The 26,032-nt window shown below is 44.0% G+C and overlaps 1 protein-coding gene across 6 annotated transcripts in view; it reads left to right on the top strand.

Annotated features, from left to right (window-relative positions):
• The window catches only part of SGPL1 (sphingosine-1-phosphate lyase 1), a 51,339-nt gene that overhangs the window by 20,192 nt on the left and 5,115 nt on the right, over positions 1-26,032 (top strand). For 3 of the 6 annotated variants that reach the window (XM_045842159.1, XM_045842160.1, XM_045842157.1), the window contains exons 3-12: positions 534-696; positions 5,953-6,020; positions 9,452-9,599; positions 12,045-12,121; positions 13,453-13,581; positions 20,586-20,674; positions 22,045-22,150; positions 23,563-23,661; positions 24,361-24,510; positions 25,507-25,745. In XM_045842159.1, the coding sequence (XP_045698115.1) occupies positions 534-696; positions 5,953-6,020; positions 9,452-9,599; positions 12,045-12,121; positions 13,453-13,581; positions 20,586-20,674; positions 22,045-22,150; positions 23,563-23,661; positions 24,361-24,510; positions 25,507-25,745 (1,268 nt within the window). Of the gene's footprint in view, positions 1-530; positions 697-5,952; positions 6,021-9,451; positions 9,600-12,044; positions 12,122-13,452; positions 13,582-20,585; positions 20,675-22,044; positions 22,151-23,562; positions 23,662-24,360; positions 24,511-25,506; positions 25,746-26,032 lie in introns of all 6 variants that reach the window. The other 3 variants (XM_045842154.1, XM_045842156.1, XM_045842155.1) reach the window with 1 other exon arrangement.

Raw genomic sequence — 26,032 nt, 5'->3', positions numbered from 1 at the left:
TTTGTGATTTTTGTTGGAACACAGCCCCATCATTTTGTTTAGCCACCATCCATGGCTGCATCTGTGCTGCAGCAGCAGAGCCGAGCAGCTAGAACAGACACTGTCAGGCCTGCGATGCTGAAGGGTTTCCTCTGGCCTCCTATAGGAACAGTCTGCGCACCTTGGATTAGAGGTGGGAGAGATTCACCTGCAGTCCAGAAGAAGGAAAGACATTCATATTGAGAGGATTACTTTGAGTTAAGGGAGTGGGACTGAAGCTTTACAGCTGAAATGATGATCTAGCTTAACCTTTTATTTTAGAGTAGTCAGAAGATTAAAAACCTTGTCAAAGTCCGCAGGATGTGTAGGGGCAGTGTCCACTGGAGTGCCTGGAGCAGAAGCTCTGAGAACCTTAGAGGGTGATAAGATTATGGCTGGTGTACGGCCTTTACGACTGGCCTCGCCCTTGAAAAATGAGAGTGAAGGACAAACTAAGAACAGACTTCCTTTCTCTCTCTGAATGTAATATTTCTTCTTTCTCTTGTTTCTAGAAGGCCTTTGAGCCCTACTTCGAGATTTTGGAAGTGTATTCCACAAAGGCCAAGAATTACGTAAATGGGCATTGCACCAAATATGAGCCCTGGCAGCTAATTGCATGGAGCATCCTGTGGACCCTGCTGGTAGTCTGGGTGTACGACTTTGTCTTCCAGCCGGAGAGTAAGTACACTGTCCTCTCTGTAATGGTAGGTGGAGGTTCATTAGCTCTGGAACGCTTGCTGATGGATTAGACTAATTTCTTGCCTTTTGGTTCGGTTCTGATTTTTAAAATCTGTTTAAATGGGAAGTGGGACATTGTCTTCCGACTGGTAAAGTTATAAGAGGACTCTCGTGTAACTAGTGCTGTTTGTCATGTTGAGTTTCTTGGACTTGGCAGCTTACGTAAAAGCTTGTGAGAAGTGAGTCATCATAGGGATCCACACGCATCTGAGTGGGCACAGACCTTCTCCACTTGCGGCTTCTCGTCTGGAATGTGAGCATGCTGCTTGGACCATCCACAGCAGGGACTTCCGCTTTCACTCTCGGCCGCCCTTTCAATGGCAGGTGGAATTGGAGCCGCACTCACACAGTGGTCATTTCTGTGTCTGCTGTGTGCCAGGCACTGGACCAGGCTCTGGGGGGAACTACACAAGTAATAGGGGGTCCCTGTCTTCTTGCAGTTGAACTTGAGATGTCAGGGGACAGTACACTTTGAGCTTCCTGGGGAGTGCCTCAGGGAGCAAATTGACATGGGGAAGAGGAAGCCACTTCGGAGTACTGAAGATGAGAAGCCTGTTAGCAGTCAGTTTGTAAATCATCCTTCCCAAGGTCCTGCCCACCCTCCCACCCCACCCCTCCCCTCCCCTCAAAAAAACCCCCCAAACACCTGGTTGCATGTTTCCTCCTTATGAATTCCTTTTCCCTCTGCAGGCCTGTTTGGTAAGTGAGTGGTGGGGGAGGGCCGTGGGGGTTCTGTAGCGCTCACCACCTACACTTCTTTTTCACTCTCAGTCTGGCATCCTGATTAACTTCCTTGGAATAAGAAACCAGTACCATGGAAGAGATTTGCTTGGCACTTCTCATTTGTTTAAAATTTCCACAGCTTTTTTTTTTCCTGGTAACATCTGTTTGAAGGGGCTCTCTAACTGTGTTTTTTCTGCTCTTCTTTCTCTTCCCCCAGGAAAGTCAAATGAGAAACTAAATTCTGTTCATCTGTCATGCAGATGGCCCCTGAACCTTTCTAGTAATCCTGTGTAGTAGAATTAGTTCACTCTAGCTTTGAAACCGAGGCCACAATTTCAGCTTCTTAGTCCTTGCAAGATTTTCTTTTCTTTTCTTTTTGAGAGAGAGAGGGCGGCGGGGAGAGACATCAGTGTGTTGTTCCACCCATCCATACATTCTTTGGTGGATTCTTGTATGTGCCCTGACTGAAGAGCGAACCCACCGCCTGGCATATGGGGACAACGGTTTAAGTCACCAAGCTACTGGCCAGGGCACCTTGCAAGATTTTCTCATAAACTCTGACAGATTAGACTGACTGACCTTCCTGTTGCCTCTGCTCTGTGGTTTGGAAGTGGACAACCCCTTGTCTTTCTGCTCAGGCCTTCCCCTTTCCCGGGGAGCATTTGAGTCTGTGGAGACCACCGTCCTGTCCTTCCAGGTGAACGGACTTGTTCCAGAGGACTCCAGGAGCAGCAGTGGATGTACTTGTCTCGATTTCCCTTTTTATTGTGATAAGATATACATGCATGAGATACAGTTTACAATTTTTCCCACTTTTAAGTGTACAGTTCATGACATTAAGCACGTTCACATTGTTGTGCGGCCATTGCTACCGTCCCTCTCGAGAACTTTTCCGTCTTCCCAAACTGAACCTCTGCCCCCGCTGAGCAGTGACTCCTTATTCCCTGCTCCCCCCGGCTCCGGACAGCCATTATTCTGCGTACTCTTCCCTTTAAGGTGCTGCGTTTATGAAACCAGACTGACGTTAGAGATTTGTATTTCTTTGCTCTGACTCGTATTAGCTTTAGGTGTTTACTTCTTTTTATAGCTCTGCAGTCCATGATGCCCGTGTGCATTTTGCTCGATTGGTAGTAGAAGCATAGCTGTCTGAGGTCCTGGTACTTACCACCTTTAGTGTTCTAAAAAGAATGTGCTGGCCTCGGAGCATTCCACAAGAAAATTATAGTAGCAGGGTGTAAATGATATGTGCCACCTAAGTCTTTGTGAGCTGGACTCAGCCATTTCTGTTGTTTTATTTTTAATATTTTTTAAATTATAGAAGTAGTATGTGTTCATTGTAGAAAATCAAATGTAGATATGCCATAAAAACAAAATTAAAATCTTGTTACCTAGATATAAGCACTGTTTATGTCTCTCTTTCTACATATATATATTTGCTTTTTTAGATTTTTATTTATTTATTTTTAGAGAGAGGGAAAGGGAGGGAGAAAGTAAGGGAGAGACACATCAATGTGTGGTTGCCTCTTGCACACCCCCTACTGGGGACCTGGCTCACAGCCCGGCATGTGCCCTGACTGGGAATGTAACTGCAACCGTTTGGTTCTCAGTCTGGCACGCAGTCTGCTGAGCCACACCAGCCAGGGCTGTGTATCTGTATTATGCGTGCATACAAAATGTAGTTTTTGTAGGTCAAACATTGTTGAATATTGGCAGTTTCATATAGTTTTACACACATATATATGTATGCACACAACACACTTACTTTGTAACTCCAGCTTGAATTTTAGACACATAAAGATGTCTTCCCTCCAGACGTTGCAGATCATTTTCAAAGCAGTGCCATTTTTTGAGAACCTTGCTCATGTAGAAGTATTTATTCTACCTATCACTGAACAATCAAGTTATTTCTGGTATATTGCCCCAGGAGAGTCCAAAGTCTGGGCTAGTGATAAACTTTGCTGATCTTGAAACTTCATTCTTCTCTGAGGGGGAAAGGGTACTTTTAGAACACAGGATGGATGCCAGGGTAGATAAGAAAAGGAAGCAGCTGGAGGAATGGGGTGGGAGGGTGTGCAGGGGTTAGCAGCTCCCTAAGGTGTTCACTCTTCCTTGTTTCTGCCCTGGGGTCATCAGCTCAACTCCTTGCAACTGGGTGTTGATTTTAACTGAGATCGTCCACAGTTCATCAACAGAGTCAGTTATATTGGAGGAGGGTGGGGTAATGCTCTTCCAGTTTTTAGCCACGGCAACACCCTTAAGTTCCCTTCCTCACAGGAAATGGGCATTAGTATAACCCCTGCCTTACCTAGTCATAGGGTAATGTGAGACTTGAGTGGCAAAGTTTGTGTGAAAGGAACTTGGAAACCGTAAGGGCCATGCATTGTTATTCTTACACTACCATTTCCTGTTTTATTACCTTAACGTACTCCAATTACTTTTCTTTCTGTGCCTCTGGGGACTTTTACCAGATGTGAAACCCTGGGATGTGGAGGCTGAATATTTTAAATATCTGTGTATAAGGGACCCACCCAGTTCAAACCTATGTTGTTCAAGGGCCAACTATAGTCAAATAACAAGCAGTTTAAATATCATACTAAGTTATAATAACATTTAAAAATAGTTTAAGAAGAGTTTTTAATAATGTAGAAAATGCCTAAAACGTGAAGAGTGTGCAATATTGTACATACAGTATTGTACACTTACATATCACGGTGTGTAGAACAGGGGACTGAAAGGAAATATTTCAGAATTTAAACAAAAAAAGTAACTACAGACAAGTGGTTGCAGTCCCTTTGTCTTCTTTCTCAGCCTGTGTCTTAGTAAGCTGGTTTGTCCCAGACATGTATAGAGGGTTGACCACAGCCTAGGCTGTATAGAGCGGGCAGAGACAGCGAGTAAAGATGCAAGACTTCGTATGTGAATACCGAAAGAAGGTACACGCACATGCTGTTGTTGTTAAGAGTGCACTCCTTGCACCCAGAGAAACTGGAATGCCCCAATAGCCTAGGAATGCAGTAAAAGTTCATGTTCAGTTCATGCCTTGCATGAAAGCTAGGTCTCTATTCCTTATACGCATTTGGGGTAACTGAAGATTTCTCTCATGCATTTGACGCAGCACGGAACCCTGTGAGTCTAGGACTAGAAAAACAAAGACTGCACTTAAATCCCCACTGCATCACTGGTTCGATCCGTGGTCTTGAGCAAGTTATTAGTGCTCTGATCTGTTGTTGCCTGTGGATAGTAGGTAGTGCCTTCTGTGCCAGCCTCAAAATCTTGTTGTTGGAGTCAGTTGAGATACACTGAATGTCTGAATGTCAGTTCATTAAAGTAGAATGGTCTGTTTCGATGCCATGTGTTTATAATTCTTGTAATAACAGGATCAGAATTCCCAATTTGTCCTGCGTACTCCCCGACAGAAGTAGTCTACTTGGTGTCGTGGTATTGAAGGCCTTTAGGTCCAGAAATGTCATGAGGGTGTGTGTCGAATGAGAGCCTGGAGCTGAGATCCTGCAGAACGCATGTGTCGGTCATTTGTTCTGTGGGCGTGAAGAGAAATGTTGGCCCCCGTAAACCTTGAGAAGGTAAAAACCTCGGGAATACACATGTCATTTGACCCAGCAGTTCAGTTTCTGGGAGTTCATCCTGGGTATTCTCTTACATATGCAGTGTGGTCACAAGGTGGGTTCAGTATGACTTGTAATAGCAAATATTAGAAACAGCCTAAGTGTCCCTCAAGAAGGGGCAGGTTAAATAAATTATGGTGCATCAATATAGTGAAATCCTCTAGCAGGGGTGTCCAACCTGGGGCCCACGGGCCGCATGCAGCCGAGGATAGCTGGGAATGAGGCCCAACAGAAAATTGTAAATTTACTTAAAATATGATCAGATTTTCTTTTTTTATGATTATGTGTCACAATGTATTTAATGTATGGTGCAAGACAACTCCTCTTCTTCCGCTGCGGCCCAGAGATGCCGGAAGGTTGGACACTGCTGAGAGTTTGTGGCTATAAAAAACGAGCGACGAAGCACTGATCTTTGAGAGAATATCCCTAAGTAGAAAATGAAACTGTAATGCAGTGCTAGAATATGCCACCTTTGGTGTGAAGCTAGAGACGAATAAGAATACATCTTTATTTTTGCTTGTATATACATAGCAAATTCTAAGAGGGTATTCTAGAAACTAATAGTAGTGTTTACTTGCAGGTAGGATGAAGGCCTGGGGGTAGCTGAGAGAGGAACTTTTAACTCTGTGTGTATGTTTATTTATTTTTTACTTTTTGAACCATGTAAATGTATTACTTATTTAAAAAATTAAATCTAAAAGGCTTTTTATTCTAAAGGAAAGAAACTCTACCTCCATGATCCAAAGGCGAGTGAGGTTGTAGAGCACATGTTGGAGTAGTCCTTGCCTTATGACTAGCATATTGTATCCATGAAGTGTGCTGGGGTAACAGAACCATTCGTTTCTTACAGGTTTATGGTCGAGGTTCAAAAAGAGATGCTTTAAGCTCATCAGGAAGATGCCTATTGTTGGTCGAAAGGTAAGTGGAATCTGTATAGATCTTGTGCTCTACCCCACCCCCACGGTTATTGCACCTCTTTCTTTTTAGTTACTGAACCTAGTATTCTCAAGTGGGAGGTGTGATTTTGCCCTCCACCTCCAAGGAACATTTGACAATGTTTGAAGACATTTTTGGTTATCAGAATGGGAGGGGAATGCTGTCGGCACAGTGGATAGTGTTCAGGGATGCTGCTAAGCACCCTGCAGTGCCCAGGACAGCTCCCCCACCGCAGAGAGTCATCAGGCTCAACGGTCAGCAGCCCCCAGGGTTGAGAAACCCGACTTAACCTTTTCTCCAACATGTGACCAAAGGAGAAATGGGATGTCTGTCAAGAATTTGGAATTAGAAAACTTGACGGAAGTGACATGATGCTATGGGGCAATATCTGGCTGGGCTGATTTTAGGTATCTATGTAAGCGGGGGTTAGGTGCTTATGTGGTTTAGGTCAGAGTTGGCTAACTTTTTCTGTAAAGGGCTAGGTGTGAAACATTTTCGGCTTTGCGGGCCATACCAAGTCTTTCACCACCTCCTCAACCCCACCCATGTAGAGGAAATGCAGTGATAGGATCATAGGTAAAGAACAGCCTGGCTTTGCGCCAGGGAATCTTTCCTTACAAAAATGGGCGTCTGCCAGGTTGTGGTTTGTGGATCCCAGGTTTAGAAACTTAGATAACAGCTATTCTCCTGCTCTTTGTACCTGTGGGTAGTCTAGTACGCTCCTTTCACCATATCTTCTCTACCCTCATCCACCCTGAGGATAAGATAGCCACCTCTGCCCCCTTGCAGCGGGCTCTTATCGCAGATGTAGATAAACAGGGCAGGCCCCACTGCCAGCTGTAAGGCAGGCACTAGAGTTCCTGATGTCTTCATTTCCCCCAGTACCCCACCCTTCCCCTCAACTTCCCTTCAGTCTTTCTTTTACTTCTGGCTTTCAGTTTGCTTTTCTGGCCAGACGAAAAAGACATCAGGTATCCTTAGCCTTTGACTGAAGTTCACTGAGACCCTGTACTAACTCCCCAACTATGTATTTTTGGGTCCATTTCCTGTGGGGAAGTAGAAGTTATATGGGGTGGAGATGGAGCATAGCAGTACAGAGACAGGCTTTTATTTCACCTCAAATTATTTTAAACCCCCAAATTAAATGTACTTCAGTCACTATAGAATAAAGGGTAGGGTAAGAGGGAAGATTTATACTGGATGGACTAGCTCACAAAGAATAATAGTATTTCCTCTTATCAGTCCCTGTATTTTTTCTGCCCTTTTTCTTCATGCTTTTCTCTTTCAATTTTAGATTTTGAGACAATCCTAGGGTTTCAGAACCCACTCTTAAATTTTTATATATGTATATATATAAATTTATATATTTATAAATTTTAAATATATATATTTTAAAGAGTTATTTAATTTTAGAGAGGGAAGGGAGGGAGAAAGAGACAGAGAGAAACATCAATGTGTGGTTGCCTCTCATGCGTCCCCTACTGGGGACCTGGCCTGCAACTCTGGTATGTGCCCTGACTGGGAATCGAACTGCGACCCTTTGGTTTGCAGGCCAACACTCAGTCCACTGAGCCACACCAGCCAGGCTTAAATTTATAAACTAACAGAATTGGATGGGACTTAGGAGAACTAAGTCCTAAGGTATAATCAATCACCTTTTTTTTTAGAAGCAGATTTTGAGGCTTAGAGACAGAGTTACTTGAATGAGCATGTGTGTGTCCGTCTCGTTCCTTCTCTTACACTCACGCAGCACATGTTTGCTGAGCCTGTGCTCAGCGTCAGGTATTATTCTGGGTCAGTGGTGAGTGAGACCTGGTCCTTCGTCCATTTTAGCAGGAAAGACAAAATAAATAAACAAATACATAAGAATTTCATTTTGAAATTAATGCTGTGAAGTAATTAAAATGTGTTAGAGGATCTGAGGCAAGAATTAGGGGTGGGAAGTACCTGCTGTGCTTTCTGAGGTAACTCTCATCGTTTTATGCCTGTTTTATTAGAACAGTATATAGTCTGTGCGTGGAAGTCCAAGTTCAGCTTTTATAGCTTGTTACTATTGCATGCCCACCACAGCATAATTCTTTATTTAGAACTTAAAAATCAGCCCTGGCTTGTGTGGCTCAGTGGGTTGAGCGCTGGCCTGGGAACCAAAGGGTTGCCAGTTTGATTCCCAGTCAGGGCACGTGTCTGGTTTGTGGGCCAGGTCCCTAGATGGGGCGGGCGGGGCGGGTGCGAGAGGCAACCACACATTGATGTTTTTTTCCCTCTCTTTTTTCCCTGCCTTCCCTTCTCTCTAAAAATAAATAAATACAGTCTTTTAAAAAATGATCTTCATGTTCATCACATGCCCCAGCACTCCAGGGCTGCCCGGGACTGTGGCCTCTGTGCCCTGCCAGTGCCTGTCTGTCAGACTGTTGTAGACACATTTTCAAGGGGTGGGAGGACCACATCTAAGAGCTAGAGATGGGAAAATCTGAACGTTTGGACTGAGAGCTTGGGCATCTTGCTGGAACCCCATCACTGTAACACACACAGGTTGTAGCCACTCATCCTCACCTACTACCCCAGCGTCTCTTACCGCAAGTGGCGGCCCCTGCCACTCTACCTCTTTACTCCCCTCTGCACCCTGCCCCCAGTGCTTTTCATGACCTTTATTTTCTGTTTCTGCTGCTAAAATTAAGTTTCATGAAAATACGATTTTCCCCTCTTGTGTACCACCTCAGTTTGTGTTGTTCACTGTGTATTCCTGGCCCATAGTAGTAGTTCAACAAATATTTATTGTGTAAATGAGTGAATGAGCAAAAGATCATGTCCCAGAAACTGTTGCTATGAGGTTGGAAAAGAAATAACTGGAGTTATTTCTTTGTGATAAACTATGTAGCAGAAAGGACTTTTAGCTCCTCCTAGCACTTAAGGGTCAAGCTGTCGGCAGGGTGCGGACAGCCTGCGGAGACAGAAGGCAGCCTTCCTGGCACTGCCCGGGCTGCGGGAGTGCTGTGGGGCCTCCCGATCCTCCCGTGCTCTGTACCTGTCTGTGAAGGAGCTCACCTCTTGCACAAGCACCAGAACCCCTTTCACTGCTGCTTGGTGGCTATTTATGGCTCTGTCTTCATTTCTTTAGCAGATACACTGTAGCTGCTGCCAGGGCAGGAATAAGGTCCAAATATTGCCCTCAAAGATGTGCTGACATGAGCAAATGCAAACCAAGTAAAGCAGCGGTGATGTCGACATGGCAGAGGAAGGGGGTGCGGGTCCAGTGCATCTTTGACCTTCAGAGCGAATGCTGACTTTTCAGGCTTCTAAGAAAGTGTCGCACAGTCAGACTGTCACAGTATCCCCTTAAGAAGCACCCCCTGTTTTCTGTCATGTTTGTGTGGTGCCCAGCCTTGTTAACTTTGTTCTTCTTGCCTTTGGAGATCCAAGATGAGATGAACAAGGTCAAGGATGATATCAGCAAGAGCCTGTCATTTCTGCAAGTGGATAAAGAATATGTGAAAGTTCTGCCCTCTCAAGGCCTGAGCTCGGCTGAAGTTCTGGAGAAGCTCAAGGAGTACAGCCGCCTGGGTATGATTCTCGGCACATGTGTGCTGCTGCCTTCATTAACCTGGCGAGGGCTGTCTGTTGTGTTTGTGAAGGTTAAGAGTACATCCTGCCTGGTACTTGTATGTTCAGGAGGGCTCAACCCCTGTCTCAGAACGTTGGCTTTTATATTTTAGAAATTATATTCAGATTCATCATCCATCAAACAAACCAATCTCAGAGCAATGGACCTTGGTTCCGTTTCCTTTTGTGAACTGAATAAAACAGACACATTTGGGTTTTTTCAAAAGAAAATATGTGTAATAAAAATGAAATACAGATCTATTATAGAAATTGTAAAATCTTTATAAATGCAAAAAAGCGACTATAATCCCTTCATCAAAAGATGAACGCAGATTTTGTGTGTACATGCATGTATATCAGAATGTTTGTAGTGTTTTTATGTAATAAACATACCCACACGAATATACATGCATGAGGAAGGATGGATGTACCAAGGACAAGAAGCTCGATGTTTAAGGGTACAGCCCATGCCCTGGCTGGTGTAGCTCAGTGGGCTGAGTGTGGGCCTACGAACCAAAGGGTTTCCGGTTCGATTCCCAGTCAGGGCACATGCCTGGGTTGTGGGCCAGGTCCCCAGTATGGGGTGCATAAGAGGCAACCACACATTGATGTTTCTCCCCCTGTCTTTCTCTTTCCCTTCCCCTCTCTCTAAAAATGAATAAATAAAATCTTAAAAAAAAAAAAGAGTACAGCCCATGAAGTCAGCCTGGATTCACATCCTAGTTTGGCCACTTCAGGTATTACCTCAAGTGAGTTACTTAACTTCTCTGTGCTTCAATCTCTGTCTCTCTGCAATGGGAATAATAATACTACTTGAAAGGCTGGTTATGGAGATTAAATGAGGTTACACATGTAAATGTAGAATACCTGGCATATAGAAAGTGTCCAATAAATGTTAATTATTATGAACACAAATGCATCTTAATTACAGATTAAAGTCATGATGAATACTTTTAAAAAGTAGGCTTTTTAGTTTGGCATAATTTATATTAACTTCCGTATGAGACTATTAACTGAACTACAAATTCTATTCCAATTTCACAGGTTTTTTCCACTAATGTCCTTTTTTCTGTTCCAGGACCCCACCCAGGATACCACATTGCATTTCAAAAAATACCTTTTAAAATGTCTAATTAAAATGTGTTGAGCTTTTGGCATTGGCTGGTATAAAGTTAGATAGCGTCCGGGATGTGTAGGTGGTACAAAGCAGGGGTGAGCACTCTGAGACCTGGGCAGGAAAGGTTTCTGGATGCTGAGGGCTGGTTGCTGCCACCGCACTGCCTTCCCTTCCATTTTTAAGTCACTATCCGTCGGCATACTCCGTAGCACCAGTGAAAGAACTGGAAATGAAACCATGTATCCTATTTTCGAAAGTCTGGTGACCTCTGGTCTGAAGGGCATACCTGTACAGAGCAGTGCCCTCTAAGGAAAGTGGGGAAGTCCAGCTGGCAGCAGGCCAGAGCTGGGCAGACTGCGTGGGATTGAGGAATTAGTCTCGACATTGACTACTCAGTCCTCGGCTCTCTCGTTGGAGCTGAAGATCCTGGCTTTGTAGAGCCTGTGGCTGTCGTCTCTAGTTAAACTAGTGTGTTTCTGTCCTGGCTTTCTCACTACCCTCTTTCAGTGGAGCACAGCCAAATTGTAGCAAAAGGACGTGAGACACCCACATTGACCGATTTGTTGGTCTAACCTAGAGAGTATAATGTGGAACCTCAGACAGGAAGTGGAAAGTTGGACCTTATATTTTGGTCAGGAGCCTCATCCCAACATTGACTGTTCCTGATCCCGAATGTTGCAGCCGATGTTGCTGGAAGCAGGTGCCTGATTCTGTGTGGTTTTCCAGGCCCATCGGAAGGAGGGGCAGAGTACTACGATGTCTCATTGTGGCTTGCCTCATCTTGGATTCAGTTCCCTGACTCCAGCCCTGATGATTATAGACTGAAATGTTACTTCTGTGTTGCTCTTCTCTGCCAACTCTGCTCATAACAATTCCCTCATTTCCTGTGACTAGACAGAAGGAAGCAATTGCTGAAAAAGGCCAAGCTGATCCGTACAGAGAACAGAAAATGAATATATAGCTAGAGGAGAGTTTTTCTGCTGTTGGAAGGTAGTTGGCAGTCGGGGAACAGGACAGCGTTATTATTGGACTATATTGTCCCCCGGTGCTGTGGGCATCTTTTTCAGACTGTGGTTGATACTAATTGATGATCTTTATTTTGCTGTGATGGCTCTGTTGGAATTTTATCTTTCTTGATGTTAATATAAGGACATCTTTGGATTTCCACTCAAACCCTTGTTTTTCTTTTGTACTCAGAGAGGATTCTTTGCATTTCTTCTTGTTAGAACCTACCTTTCTTCCCCAAAGCTTTCTGCTTACTGACCCAGTGGTCTTTCCTTTCTCTGCAGACGTCTCATGGCAGGAGGGGAGAGCCTCCGGGGCGGTGTACAGCGGGGAGGAGCAGCTCACCGAGCTCCTGGTGAAGGTGCGTGCCCGCGCTCGGGGGGAGTGTGTGTGGTCTCTGCCAGTTTATATGGCCTCATTTTTGTCTCTTTAGTTTTGTGATTTAAAAATTACTCTAAGAAAAGTTTGTTAAAATAAAACTAAAGAAGTTTAAGAAGTTTCTCTTCACCCAAACAGGTGAATATGTGTAATCTTGTCAAAGACATCCTCAGTCTGTAGTCGGGTCAAGTATTACTTACGTCTCCAGGCTTCACTGACACCCTGCACAGAAGGCAGTTACCAGGGCGGTCCCAGCGTTTGAGCTTATTGGCAATGAGACGTATTTTGTTTGATGAGAAGAGACGAGGGTGGAAACTTGGTCATTGTTTCCTGCACTACCCGACTCTCGAACCAGATGACCTGAGAGTGAGCAGTGGTCTCACTTATAATTAAAATAATTCCCATTTTGTGTTGCCTTTAGCATCTTCCATTTTTATCAGATTTGTCTTTGAGATCCCATTTTGCCATATAAAATTGGCATTGACTGGTGGCTTTAAATTTAAGCCTTTGTGTTTGGTTATCACACTCATAAAGCTGCTTATGTCTTATTAAACATTATAGATTTTGCAGCTGTGTCTTGGCATAATTCTCCAATTTCTGTGTTTAGAAATCCTTCAGTGGCTTCATGTCATCTACAGGATAAAATGCAAGTTGCTTATGAGACAGAAAACACGAACCCCTTCGGAGCCAGCTCCCACCTGGTTCTTGCAACCATTCCTGTCACTCCTGCCTTTTCCTTTTACCGAGTGCACCTGGCTGTGATGTTTTCTTCCTTTCTCCTCTTTACTCCCCCTGTTCTGAAGGGTGAATTCCCCTTTATCTCTCAAGGTTCCACTCAACAGACACCACCAGACCGTTGAGGACATTCATTATTCCCTCTTTAAGGCCCTTTACCTCTACATGCGCACATCTAGTATTGCACTTGGAACAATATCTGCTTTGTGCCAGATACTTAAGCGCTTTGCATGTGTTCTGTTCTTTGCTTATCGCTGGAATACTATCGGATCAGCACCTCAATTACCCCTTTTAGCATATGAGATATTACACAGCTAGAAGTGATTGGCAAAGCCAAACCTTCACACTAAGTCTTCTTGGTGTTCTAGTCTGCTTTTAACCACACTTACACTTCCTCTCGTACCACACTGTAAGATAATTTATTTGCATGTCTGTCTCCTCCACTATATTTTGAACATAATCTTACCATTTTTCTAGTTTCTAATGTGCCTAACACCTAGAAACTTTTGTTTAGTGTATGATTCTTGGTCCTGTCTAGTATAATTGTCTTACTTCATACCTGCTTGCATTTCGCTGTAGGCTTATGGAGACTTTGCATGGAGTAACCCACTGCATCCAGATATCTTCCCAGGACTACGGAAGATAGAGGCCGAGATCGTGAGGATAGCTTGTTCTCTGTTCAATGGGGGCCCAGATTCCTGTGGATGTGTAAGTATTTGCAAGTGTTGTATAGTGATCTTTTTTTAGCTTAAAATGGAATTTATTTAAAATGTTTTACTTTTTTTTATTATGCAACTAATGTGTGATTATTGTAGAAAGGTCCAGATTAGTAGCAATTTAAAAATACTGCTTATAGTTTAGTAATTCACAGAGTATCAACATTTTGGCATGGAGTCTTCTGGATATTTTTTCTCTTCAATTTTTTACTTTGAAAAAGCTACGTAAAGTTGCTAGAGTTAAGAACACTCTGCATTCATTAAATACATGTGCCCTATCTGCTCTCTACTCTTTTCTTTTTCTTCCTTCATTTCTTTCATCCACCCACCTACTTTCCTACCCATTTACTTACACAATTTTGTTGAACCAGCTTGTAATTTTTTTGATATGCTTTCTCATTTTACTTGAGCTGGAAGTTTTACTTGATTTTGTTGTAAATTGAATCTTAGTTAGTTTAGGAATAAAAGAAGAGGAATCATGGTATTTAAAAACACACACATTTCAACCATTCTTTCCAGTAGATGTTTGTTAGTTTCCTAAACTGCGGTTGATAGACTTCTGTTTAGATTTATTACAAACTGATAATGTCTACTCTAGAAAAAAAAATCTTAGCTTATGCAGGGTAGAGAGTTGGATTTAACCATGGTAGCCTAGAGGTGCTAACCCTATCATATACATAAAAGTAATCATTATAATATCTGCAAATGTAATTATTGAAGGGCCTGCCAAAGACAATAACATTTCATAGTCACTTTTTTGTTTTTGTGCCAGTAAGCTGTGTTGTTACACTGTCATGCTGGCACCATTGTAAAGCAACATGTTCAGATATTCAGTAAATGGCAAAACTGGTATTCCTGGCATTCCCTTCCCAAAAGTAATTCCAGAACTGTTAAAAACAGAACCAGTCGTGATCTCGCAACAGGTCCCCTAACGGCACTTTGCTGAATGGGGCTACAGAGAAGGGAGATGACACCATGCTCACAGTATGTGGGTGCTCTGCTGTGCCAGTACGATGAACTGTTGCGAGACCAGAGGCTAAACAACCACGAAACAGTTTGCCCTTACCCAGTAAAGATGAAGACAAGATACATGTCTTAATGACTCTCCTTCACCCCCTCCCCCCCACTCCCCCTCCTATAACCCTCCCCTTCCTCTCTCCCTTCCCCACTTCTGTTCCACCTCGTTTTTATTTGATGAAATATTCCATGTTTGTCTTATACGTTTCTGCTCCAGACCCAGAGTCAGCCATTTGTGCAGTCAGGAAAACCCTACCTGTAAAGGTGTAAGTAACTGTTGGAACTACTGATATTCTCAGTAGCAACAGTGGTTGGGGCCGTTGTGGGTAGGTGAGCAGACTGGCCGGGAGCTGACAGTGCAGCTGTGTGTGTGATCAGTGCAGGGCTTTCAGTAACTCCCTCTTCAGTTGTGTCTAATATACATTTCAGCCTGCCATTGGATTTTTAAACTTTGTTTACTCTATTTTTCATTCTTCAGAATTCTGTTTGGTCCTTTTAAAAAAAATCTTGTCTTGGCTGGTGTGGCTCAGTGGATTGAGTTCCAGCCTACGAAGCAAAGGGGTTGCTGGTTCGATTCCTAGTCAGGGCATATACCTGGGTTTCAGGCCAGGGGCCAGTAGGGGGCGCATGAGAGGCAACTGCACATTGATGTTTCCCTCATTCTCCCTCCTTTCCCCTCTAAAAATAAATAAATAAAATCTATAAAAACTACAAATCTTTTTGGTTCTTTGTTGGTCCTTGACTTATAGTTTATTTAAATAATTAACACATAATTATTTAATAATGATTATTTAATTAATAATTAAATAATTATTTAATTAATAATTAAATAATTATTTAATTATTAATTAGTGCAGGGCTGATTAATAAGTTAAATTATTTAAATAATTAAATAATTATTTAATTATTATTATTTTGCCCATAATTATTTTATATCCTCCTGACAATTCCATTATTCATGAGCCTTATTCTGTTTCTGCTGGTTTCACTTGCTGTCTTGTATCCTTGTAGTTGTGATTTTTTAAAAAACAATAAACCACTTATTTTCCTGGGAATTTAGCTTTGAGGCCTAGATTGAAGTTAAGTTCTTCCAAAAAAGGTTTGTAATTCTGCCAGTTTCCGGGGAGTTGCTGGGAAGTGCTACCACATTGGACCAATTTTAGTGCGATTCTCAGCTTACAGTTTTGCACTACAGAAGTGGTGCGAATTCAGACCACAAACCCACATAAAAGCCGTCTCGTTATACCTTCTTTAGAGATCATTATTCTTCTTTACCTGAAAAACGGTCAAGAAAAGCAATTTTTCTTCATGTCCTCTTTTGTACCAGTGGGATTTATTTCTTGTATCCCTCTGACTGTGGGCATAATTCTATTTTCTTTTCAGCCATCTCTCGTTGGCCTCCTTACTGTGGGCAGGCCCTACATTTATCTCCTGTTCACAGGGCAGAGTGAGTGTTTAAGGTCCCTAGGGGTTGGTGGCAACCCTCAGCATTCAAACCAGTTTTGTTACTCACTTATCTTGCAGGATTTTTGATTTGGCTTTGTTTGTAGTTCCAGTATATCCCTTTATGTGAGCTCAGTGGTGGATGTTAAAAAAATTAATGTTTTATGAGGCTTTTTAGCTGTTCAGGTAGGAGGGTTGCCCAGGGTGTATAATGTGAAATTGCTGGAACTAGAAGTTCCATAACTGCTTTTCCCCCCCACGTGAGAGACCTTTGTGTATTTGAAAGCCTCTTCACTTCTGAATCTTCTCTTCCCTGTGTGTTTCCTAAGTGACTCAGCTGTTCATTAGAGAATACGATTTCCAGCTGGGTTGCCGGCCATCCCCGTCATTCTTCTCTGGGGGCTTTTTGGTTATCTGACTGGCCAGGTGGACGCCGTTCTCCAGGGGCTTCTTCAGGGGTGGAGCGGCATCTGTCTTTCAGTCCCTGCCTTACTTAACTGGGTTCACTAAACTTACCTTAAATCTTTCCTGTAAGTCAGTCTTTGTATTCTCAGCAGTGTTTATTATGTTTCTATGTATGTATTAGTTCTGTATTGATGCTGTTCAGAACTTTGGTTTTTTAAGGTCTGCAGTCTCATTTTGTTGTTTGTGTTTGGCCTTTCTGCTCTTGCTTTCTTGAATTCGTGTTCTTGTGCTATTTTGTCCTATAGTGAGAAACAGTTATGAGAAACTTCCTTCTGCTCCATAGGTGGTTACCTTCGGAGTTGGGCTTTTATTTTGCATGCTGTTTTTTTCTTGGTATATGCTTGTATCATTTATCATACTATTTTCTTTCATCTTGGCTCTCTCTAGACATTCTATTTGTTATAATGCATGGTGAGTGATTTATTGTCTGAGTATTTGGTTGAGGTAGGGCTCAGCTAAAGCTTTGCTTTACCTGTATTAGAATATAGCTTGGTCTCATCTTCTGAGAATTTGTTAAAAAGTTACCTACCAGAGTTCATTCTGCCCGGCTGGAAGAGAGTAATAGCCTTCAGGCTTTGATGGTGTCTTTACCCCTTTCTGTATTTCTGAAGTGTTCATGTAAAGGACCAGTCCAGACTCCTCTCCTCGGTTTGCTTGTCCCTCCCTCGCCGCCATGTCCCTTACTCACTGATTGAAGATTAGGAGAGAAGATAAGGAAACCCCTTCCATTTACTTCTCTGAAGATTTGGGGAGTGTTAATGAAAATTCTCAGGGTTTTGCTAACTCACCCTAATAATTTCCATGGCTTGTAAGAGGGATGAGCAACTAACTGTGTTTTGCTCTTTGCTACAGACTGGAAACTTCTTTTTTTTATTGCCAGTGTTTGAAGTCTGTTGCATCACATTATCTGTCTTTCCTTGTTTGGTTATTGCATGTTTTCACTACTTTTTTTCTTTATTCTTACAGGTATTGAGAGAGAGAGAGTCTCTGAATTAGTTTTAGTCTTCCATCTTAACCCGGAGATCTGCCACTAGGGTATTTGTGTTTTGTTTTTGCTTAGGTCCAGTTAAGCCATGTCTCTCTCATTATGATCTTTTGTTAGTGAGTGTGTTAGGGATCAGGAGGACAGGGTCTAAGATCCACAGTCTCTTTTAACACTTAGACTTTTATAAAATAGCTAATCTCTGGGATTATTTTAGTTTCTCCTCAGTCTTTGGCTCTATCTCTGTATATTTCTTTTTCACTCCCAATGAGCTTGCTGCTTTTGATAAAGCCAGTTCAAGTTCAGAGGTAGGAAACAGGAAGACAAAGCCTAATGCCTGGGCTATTTTTAGGCTATTCCCACTTAAGATATTAAACTCTTGTTCTTTGATCTTCAGCCTTTGACTTTTTTTCCCTTTTATTAACTTTATTTGCCTTGGTGTAGATGAGAGGTGATTTCATATACCAAAGAAAGCTAGGTTGCCCAGGAAAACAGTCTTGGCTTATGGAAGGGCCATTAGGACCAAACATCACCTAAAAGAAGATTTTCCAGCCCTGGCTGGTGTGGCTCAGTGGATCCAGTGCCAGCCTGCCAACCGAGAAGTTGCCGGTTTTATTCCCAGTCAGGGCACACATCTGGGCTGCAGGCCAAGTCCCTGGTTGGGGGCTTGCGAGAGGCAGCCAATGATGTTTCTCTCTCTCTCTCTCTCTCTCTTTCTCCTTTCCCTCCCCTCTCTCTAAAAGATAAATAAAACCTTTAAAAAAGAGAAAAAAGAAAATTTTCCAAATAGGTCATCTTCTACTCTTGTTTTCTGACATACATACCATATATTAGAGTAAGAGTTTTTATAAATGTTAAAAGGAGTTGAGCCCTGCCTGTTGTGGCTCAGTGGATTGAGTGTTGGCCTGCAAACCAAAAGGTCGCCAGTTCAATTCCTGGTCAGGGCACATGCCTGGTGTGTGGGCCAAGTCCCTAATTAGGGGTGTATAAGAGGCAGCTGATCAATGTATCTCTTGCACACTGATGTTTCTATCCCTCTCTTTCTCCCCCCTTTCCTCTCTCTCAAAAAATAAATAAATAAAGATCTTTAAGAAAAGTTGACTGACATAACAAGTAGTTAGTTATTGAGGCTACTACCTTCTTACTTAATAACTAAATTTTTGTTTTTCTTTGTGTGCAGCGGGGTAGAGGAATGGGAGACTAGCAGCATGTTTAAACATAGAATTTAGGGATCAGATTAAGATTTAGAAGTAGGAATGAGGTATCCCTGCTTTTACAGTCAAAAATATACTGGTTAACATTGGTTAACAAATAATGATGTTGATTGGATTAATTATTGGACTAAAAGTAGGACACATGAAGTGAATAACCAGGGTTTGGAAATATTTTTGCTTGTGTCATTACTTGACCTTGGTAAGAGATGGACTTCCCGAAGACTGACTTTGCTGGTCCTTTCCTGACTCATGTGACATTCTGAGGTTTTATGCCAGACCACAGGACATGCTGCTGATTTGCAGAGCTGGCCTCAACTGTAAGCAATTTTGCTTTCTCCAGCACTGAAGTGCAGAGACCTACAAACAAGTATCCTATGCCTAAGTTTAGTGCATTACTTTGTGAATGATCACATGCTTCATATAGACTTCCTGAATCAAAAAATGACTTAACTGCCTTCCATTAACTCCTGACTACTGGGATTTTGTATCTAATGCTATTTTTGCCCTATATAGGACAAAAATATGTGGATATTATTTTAGGAAGTTTCAGTAATCACCCTCTCTCATTCCATCCATCTCTAGTTAAGCTACACTAAATATGAAAATGTAGAAAGTTTTACTTGTTACCAGCAGATGCTAATGGGTGACACTGGGCAGATCACTTCGATCTCTCAGTGGCTCTGTTTTCTCACCTGTATAATGAAAAAGCTAATTAAGATTTAATGAATCTTCAGAAATGGTAACTCTAAGAAAATATCCACCAAGCTCACTGATAGAGCCTTTCTTCTCTGTTTGCTTTAAAGTTATTCTTTTTCGGTGTTACCAGAAGGTAGCCAGACAGGCCTGAGTCGGTCGTGCTTTGCCGAGAGTCGGATCAGTGTTACGGAAGGTTAATTGAGGGTGTGTTCGGTGTCTGCTGATAGGCTTGGTGCTGGGGACGTGGTCACAAACAGAGGAGTCCCGCCCTTTTGAGTCTGTAGCCCGCTGTGGACAGTAGGATGAGTGAAATGAACCCTTTTGTTTCCGCTTTGGTAAAGAAATTTGCCTGTATCAGAGTTGCTGACCTAGTTTCAGGAAAACATTTTATTTCATTTAAAAACATGAGGATTTTTGTTTTGATTTCAGGTAAGATAACAAACTCTAAGTAGAACCTTCTGCTTTTCTCTTTCAAACTTGTCAAAAACTACAAGTTCACTTTGGAATGCTTAAATATCTTTTCTTAGTCTTCTAATGTATTACATAGGTTACTAGAATTATAACTTCATAATTTCACATTCTTCAATGGACATTGATTATTTATTTATTTTTAAAGATTTTCTTTCTTTCTTTTTTGGGGGGGGGCGGGGAGGGAGAAAGAGAAGGAGAGGAACATCAATGTGTGGGTGCCTCTCACGTGCCCCCAACTGGGGACCTGGTCTGCATCCCAGGCATGTGCCCTAACTGGGAATTGAACCGGCAACCCCTTGGTTTGCAGGCTGGCACTCAATCCACTGAGCCACATGAGCAGGGCTGGACACTGAAAATTTAAATCAAAGTCAGTAATCCTGATGCTTTTGAATGCTATGAAGTGCCCTATCTTATCTGCCTTTGGAGGAATTAGTGTGGAAAAGGATTGTGTGCGGATCTGGACAGGTGTGCATTTGTCCATGCAGTGCAGAGCTTCTGCTCATACTGATTTAGTAGTTTTTACTCTTCTGAGCTTGGGCGCAGCCAGCCAAGCCCAGTTTTCCTCCTGGGAGACAGGGCAGTGTCTGCTCTGCGGTGTGTGAGATCTTATCTCTTTCTGTATCAGACACCATCAAGATCAGGGCAAGAAGCTTATGCTGGTGCTATCCCTAGCTTCCCTCCACAGGCAGTATCTCTTCTTTTTCACAGGTGACCTCTGGCGGGACAGAAAGCATACTGATGGCCTGCAAAGCTTATCGGGACCTGGCTGTGGAGAACGGGATCAGAAGTCCAGAGATGTACGCATCTGTGGTTGTGTTGTGCCCCCCGCCTTTAGACTTGTCTGTCTGAAACGCTGCTGTATGGAACACCGCGACAGCCGGTGTGCCGCTGCTCTCCTCCTCTGGGGGTTCTGGTCCTCCTTCCTCTTGTCCTGTGTCCTTGGCCCTTATCCCTTCAGTCACCAGAGTCCTAAATGGATCAGCGGTTTAGTTTTCACAATCATTCCCCCTCTCCCGCACCAGGCCCAGGTTACACGTGATGTACTCATATATACTGTAAGCGAGCGTGAGATCCTTTTTCTAAAGTGACAGAATGACAGGACTGCGTCTTTGAATTCCGCGATATTTGTAATGAATTGTCTGGAGCCTAAGGAAAGCTCTCTGTGTGTTTGAGTTCAGTGAAAGCCAGTTAATGTAATAGGCTGCCTTGGTGGGGTTCTCCCTAAGGAAAATGCAACCTGAGGGCCGTTTTCTGGATGAAAAAGTTTGACATGTTTTTGAGATTTACCCATCTTGCCACCCCATGGACATAATTTTGGTATTTGGTTGCATTTTCTTTTCTCTGCACACCTTCCTTGTGTGGTGTGTTGGGGTTGATGTATTTCTCCAAGTATCCGTGACACTGGGTTTTTCACACATGATCTCATGCTGCGATTCATACTCAGCCTAAGAGAATAAATTGGGCCGCCATCTTTCTTCAAACGTAAGTCTTTGCTGCTTGGCAGTTCCTCGGTAGTAGAGATTCTTTTCCCTTAAAGGGAGTAGGGTAGTTGTAGGAGTGGAGCAGTTGAGGGCAGTCTGGAAGCAAACACTTAGCTGTGACTCAGTTTCCTTTTGCAGTGCTGGTTGTGATGCTGCTCCCAGGCGTGCAGTGCAGACTGGGGTTTTAGGTGGATCATGGTCTTTCAAGGTGGAGGGACCTCTGACCTGATACTTGCCTGCTGCCCGAACGTCCCTGCCAGGCAGCCTCACGTTTGCTGCTTGAGTGTGTATTGTGCCAGGAAGCTTGCTCCCACTGATGTGCCATGTGGGCAGGCAGCCCCTCAGAGGCTCCACTTGATGTTAATCCAACCCAGGCGCCCTGCCCCATTACCTGTCAGCCCTAGTTTTTGGCTTTGGATCCTTTGATGTGAGATTACTTCGAGTTCCTCCTGTTGCCCTGATGATGGCAACATGACAACTACTTCTCCTAAGTACTAGGGAGAAGATTCTCTAGCATATCACTTGACTTCTTTTTGTGCTTAAAAAGTAAAAATATAAACACTCTGGAAATTTTGAGGGAAAATAATCAGAAATGTACTTCTGGGGGTTTAGATTAGCTGCAGACTGTGTGCTCTGGAACCTCTTCTGGGTCTGAGTTTCATCATTCCCTCTTCCCTGTCGTTTAGTGTGGCCCCCCAAAGTGCCCATGCCGCGTTTGACAAAGCAGCCCACTACTTTGGGATGAAGATTATACGGGTTCCACTGAACAAAATGATGGAGGTGGACGTTCGGGTGAGTCGTTCTGAGGGGCCACCGTGTGCCTCGGGCTGTGAGAAGCAGGAGGTGTGCGGTCAGCTGGCTTCCCCAGCGTCACGCACTGGTGGGCTTCGGGTGCCTTTGAAGGCGGCAACCTGAGTTGCGGCGGCTGCCACTGGCACGGTAACTGATTGCAGCTTGAGTCTCTGAAACTCTTCAAGTCTGGTAGGAAGATGAACCTCGTCCCTAACTTGAAATTTGGACCAGGGTTTGGTTTCAGCACCTCAGTTTCTCTTCTCTGTCTGTAAAGTAAGCATGGGCTAACTTGTCCCAAGATTCTCACTGCGGTTTTGATTGGTCTGAATTAGTACTGTTGCCATCATAATAGTAATGACTGCCATCATAATAGTAATGATTCTTCCATAAGTAAACTATTCCAATTTGTTAGCGCTAGCATTATCCCCGCCCTCACCTTTATTGAGGCGTTAATGGACAATTAATTGACAAATTAAAAATTGTATCTATTTAAAGTGTACAACTTAATGTTTTGATATCAGTATACATTGTGAAGTAAGACAATTAAGCTTTTAACATATGCAGCGCCTCTTATTGTTAACATTTTTTTATGGTTAGAATACTTAAGATTACACTCTAGATTGCTAACCAAATTTCAAGCGTACAGTGCAATAGTAACAAAATTTGTGAAGTAGTCACATGGCAATATTTTATATCTCCAGAGCTTACCTTGTGTGCCTGATGCTTGGTACCCCTTGACAACACCCACTCCTCCCTCACCTGCAGCCCCTGAAAACCACCGTTCTGCTCTCCGTTTCTGGAGTTCAACTTTTAAAATTCCATGTATAAGTGAGATCATGTCATATCTGTCTTTCTGTCCCAGCTTATTTAAGTTAGCATAATGTCCTCCAGGTTTATCCATGTGGTTACAAATGGCAGGGCTTCTTTCTTTATAAGGCTGCATAATATCCCTTTTGTGATTAATTTTATGCCTTGCATTTGTATGGAACTGTCCAGTTCTCAGAACACTACGGGAATTGCATTGAGCCTCCCCTAAGACAGCCCAGGCAAGTCGCAGAGGCTGTTAGTAGCATCGCAGGTGACAGATGAGGAAACAGGCTGGGCGGAGGGTGTACACCAGGTTTCACTGCTAGTTGGCAGCTGTCTTGCTTCTTAGCCCAACATGTTTCTCTCCCTCACAGCGATCCTGCTGTTTTTATGCTGTTCTTACACCGTGCTCTCAGACTCTGCCCAGGGGGACCCGCTGGGCCATGTTTGCGTTCTGCTACCGTGGAGGGGGGTGGTCTTCGCCCAGGTTGGAGAGGTGGAGGAGGGGCACTAGTGGAACTGAAACTCGGAGTTAACCTTGGCAGTGGAATAGGAGAGCAGCTGTGACGTGGATGCTCACTTTCCTTCCCATGTTCATCCCCCAGGCAATGAGGAGAGCCATCTCCAGGAACACTGCCATGCTCGTCTGTTCCACCCCACAGTTCCCTCATGGTGTGATAGACCCTGTCCCTGAGGTGGCCAAGGTATGTGAGGGAAATGGGCTCCAAAACAGCGAAACTGAGGCTTTAAAACGGAATCTCGTGATAACAATACTTGGCGAACAGAAGCGGTGCTGGGTTTAGATTGTAATACAGTGGTGGGGAACAGCTCTCATCAGCCCTGTGGTAAGCCCCGCAAGCTCTCTGGGGCCTCCGAAGGTTACTAGCTTCTGCTCTGGGGGAGGGATACCAGAAGGAAGAAGGCTTTGTTTAAATTGGATATCTGGAAGTAGGACTCACATTTCGTTCAGGTCAGGAAATAATCCGCCTCTAGGCTCATGCCTACTAGGCTCATACCTATTCCACGTGGTATTCCGTGGAATACCACAGAAGCGTGGTATTCCGTGGTACTAGGTGTGGGGCTCCATAGCACTGTCTCTCCACTTCCCCACCAGCGGTTGCCAAAGCGGGACCTTTGTTCCCCTCCAGAGGCGGCCTGGATCAGAGTGCTACTCATTTCCTGCCTGATTTTGCAATGAGTTTGAGATCCTGCGTATTTACATGTAAAATAAATACCACATTTCAGATGCATTCTTTCGAAGGCTAAATACATTTGAGCTTTTTTATTAGGAATGTCAAAAATGGCCCTGTGGTTACAGCCCACCTTTCCACCCATGTCTTGCAAAGTTCTTGCTATAGAGCTATAAATGAAGTTTTCTTACGGGCCTTGTGTTTTGGAACTAGCTGGCTGTCAAATACAAAATACCTCTCCACGTGGACGCGTGTCTGGGGGGCTTCCTCATCGTCTTTATGGAGAAAGCAGGATACCCGCTGGAGCAGCCGTTTGATTTCCGGGTGAAAGGTGTCACCAGCATTTCAGCGGATACCCATAAGGTGAGCGGGGGAAGGGACTGAATTTTAATCAGAGTAGACAGTTGGTTATTTTGGCTGTTGTCAACAAAATGGTTAAAGCTCGAGCCTTTCCCCAAGATGTAAAATGAAATCTGGCTCTTTGCTTTCAGTGGGTCAGCTGTTCAGGTCTCCGGGGACAGTGGTGGAGGAGACGAGCAGTAGAGGAAAGGAGCCTGTTATCTTTGTGTCCTAGGGCTGAGAGAATTTCTGCAACTGGGACAAGTAGTGCCATGGCCCTCCCGAAGAGTTCCCTGAAGCCTCGGAATTATTTGGGTGGAGGGTGGAGGCCAGGCTGATTGTGGAATTCCTGAGAGGGGCGTGTAAGTGCTGCAGCTCCCAGGCCACCGGGCTCCTGCAGCCGGCCGAGGGACAGGAGCCCACCGATGGAAGAGTCCTTTGGAAAAGGGGAAGCATTTAAGGTGCTCAGGAATTGTGGCTTCTCCTGTTGGAAATGCCCACGCCCGCCACCTCCCAGGGAGTGAGACACAATCTTGATCAGTTTATTTTAGAGCCGGATTAAGTAGCTCTCAGACCCTGAGTGCCATGGTGTTCTTAAAAGGAAGTGTGCTGCTGCTAAGCGCGGAGGGTGGGGAGGGAGTCAGGTCGTGAGTTTAGTTGCTTGAGTGACTGGACTCTGTCCTTGCCTGGCTTCCAGTGGACATTTATTGTCGCTCTCATCCTGACATGCTGCCCTGGAACAATGTTCTAAATAAGGAAAACCACGTGTTGGCGAGAGAGGGGAAGCAAGCTGATTAGCAGGACAGGACACTGTTCCTTCCGGGCCTCCGATTTCTTCTGCCTAAAATACAGAATTTCGACTCCACCCCTTCAGTCCCCTCTCGCTCCTAGCATTCCGAGTTGGGATTTTTAGTGTGAGTGAGAAACATAGAGAATGTGAGAAAAATCTGCATGGTCAGCGTTCCAGGACAGGGCTGCCATTCCGAACTGTATTCACATGTCCGCTTCTTCCCCTGTCAGTATGGCTACGCCCCCAAAGGCTCTTCGGTCGTGTTGTACAGTGAGAAGAAGTACAGGAGCTACCAGTTCTTCATAGATCCAGATTGGCAGGGTGGCATCTACGCTTCCCCAAACATGGCGGGCTCACGGCCTGGTGGCATTAGTGCAGCCTGCTGGGCCACCTTGATGCACTTCGGTGAGAGCGGCTATGTTGAAGCTACCAAACAGATCATCAAAACTACTCGCTTCCTCAAGTCAGAGTATGTGCGGAAGATTGGGATTCTGCCTTGTCTCTTGCTCTGTCTGCTTGTGGGCTCAAGGTGTCCGCCTGGCCAAGCACCTGGAGCCCTAGCCCTTTTGCTGTCTCCTGAGAGACCAGGGGTTAGGGCAGCAGCCCAGGAGTGTGGTGCTGGCCTGGGAGGATGAGCTCCATTGCTCTGCGGTGACTCGGAATGTCGGATCAGGCTTTATCTGTGGGCCATCTTGTTTCCAAGGATGTCTTAACAACTGGCACCTTTGACCAAGTGCTAAGGGACAGTGTAAGGTT

Source organism: Phyllostomus hastatus, unplaced genomic scaffold, assembly GCF_019186645.2.
Source record: "Phyllostomus hastatus isolate PE091 unplaced genomic scaffold, TTU_PhHast_1.1 phas_contig_38, whole genome shotgun sequence".
NCBI lineage: Eukaryota > Metazoa > Chordata > Mammalia > Chiroptera > Phyllostomidae > Phyllostomus > Phyllostomus hastatus.
Note: the sequence above shows the minus strand (reverse complement) of the source record. Positions and strands in the feature narration are given on the sequence as shown.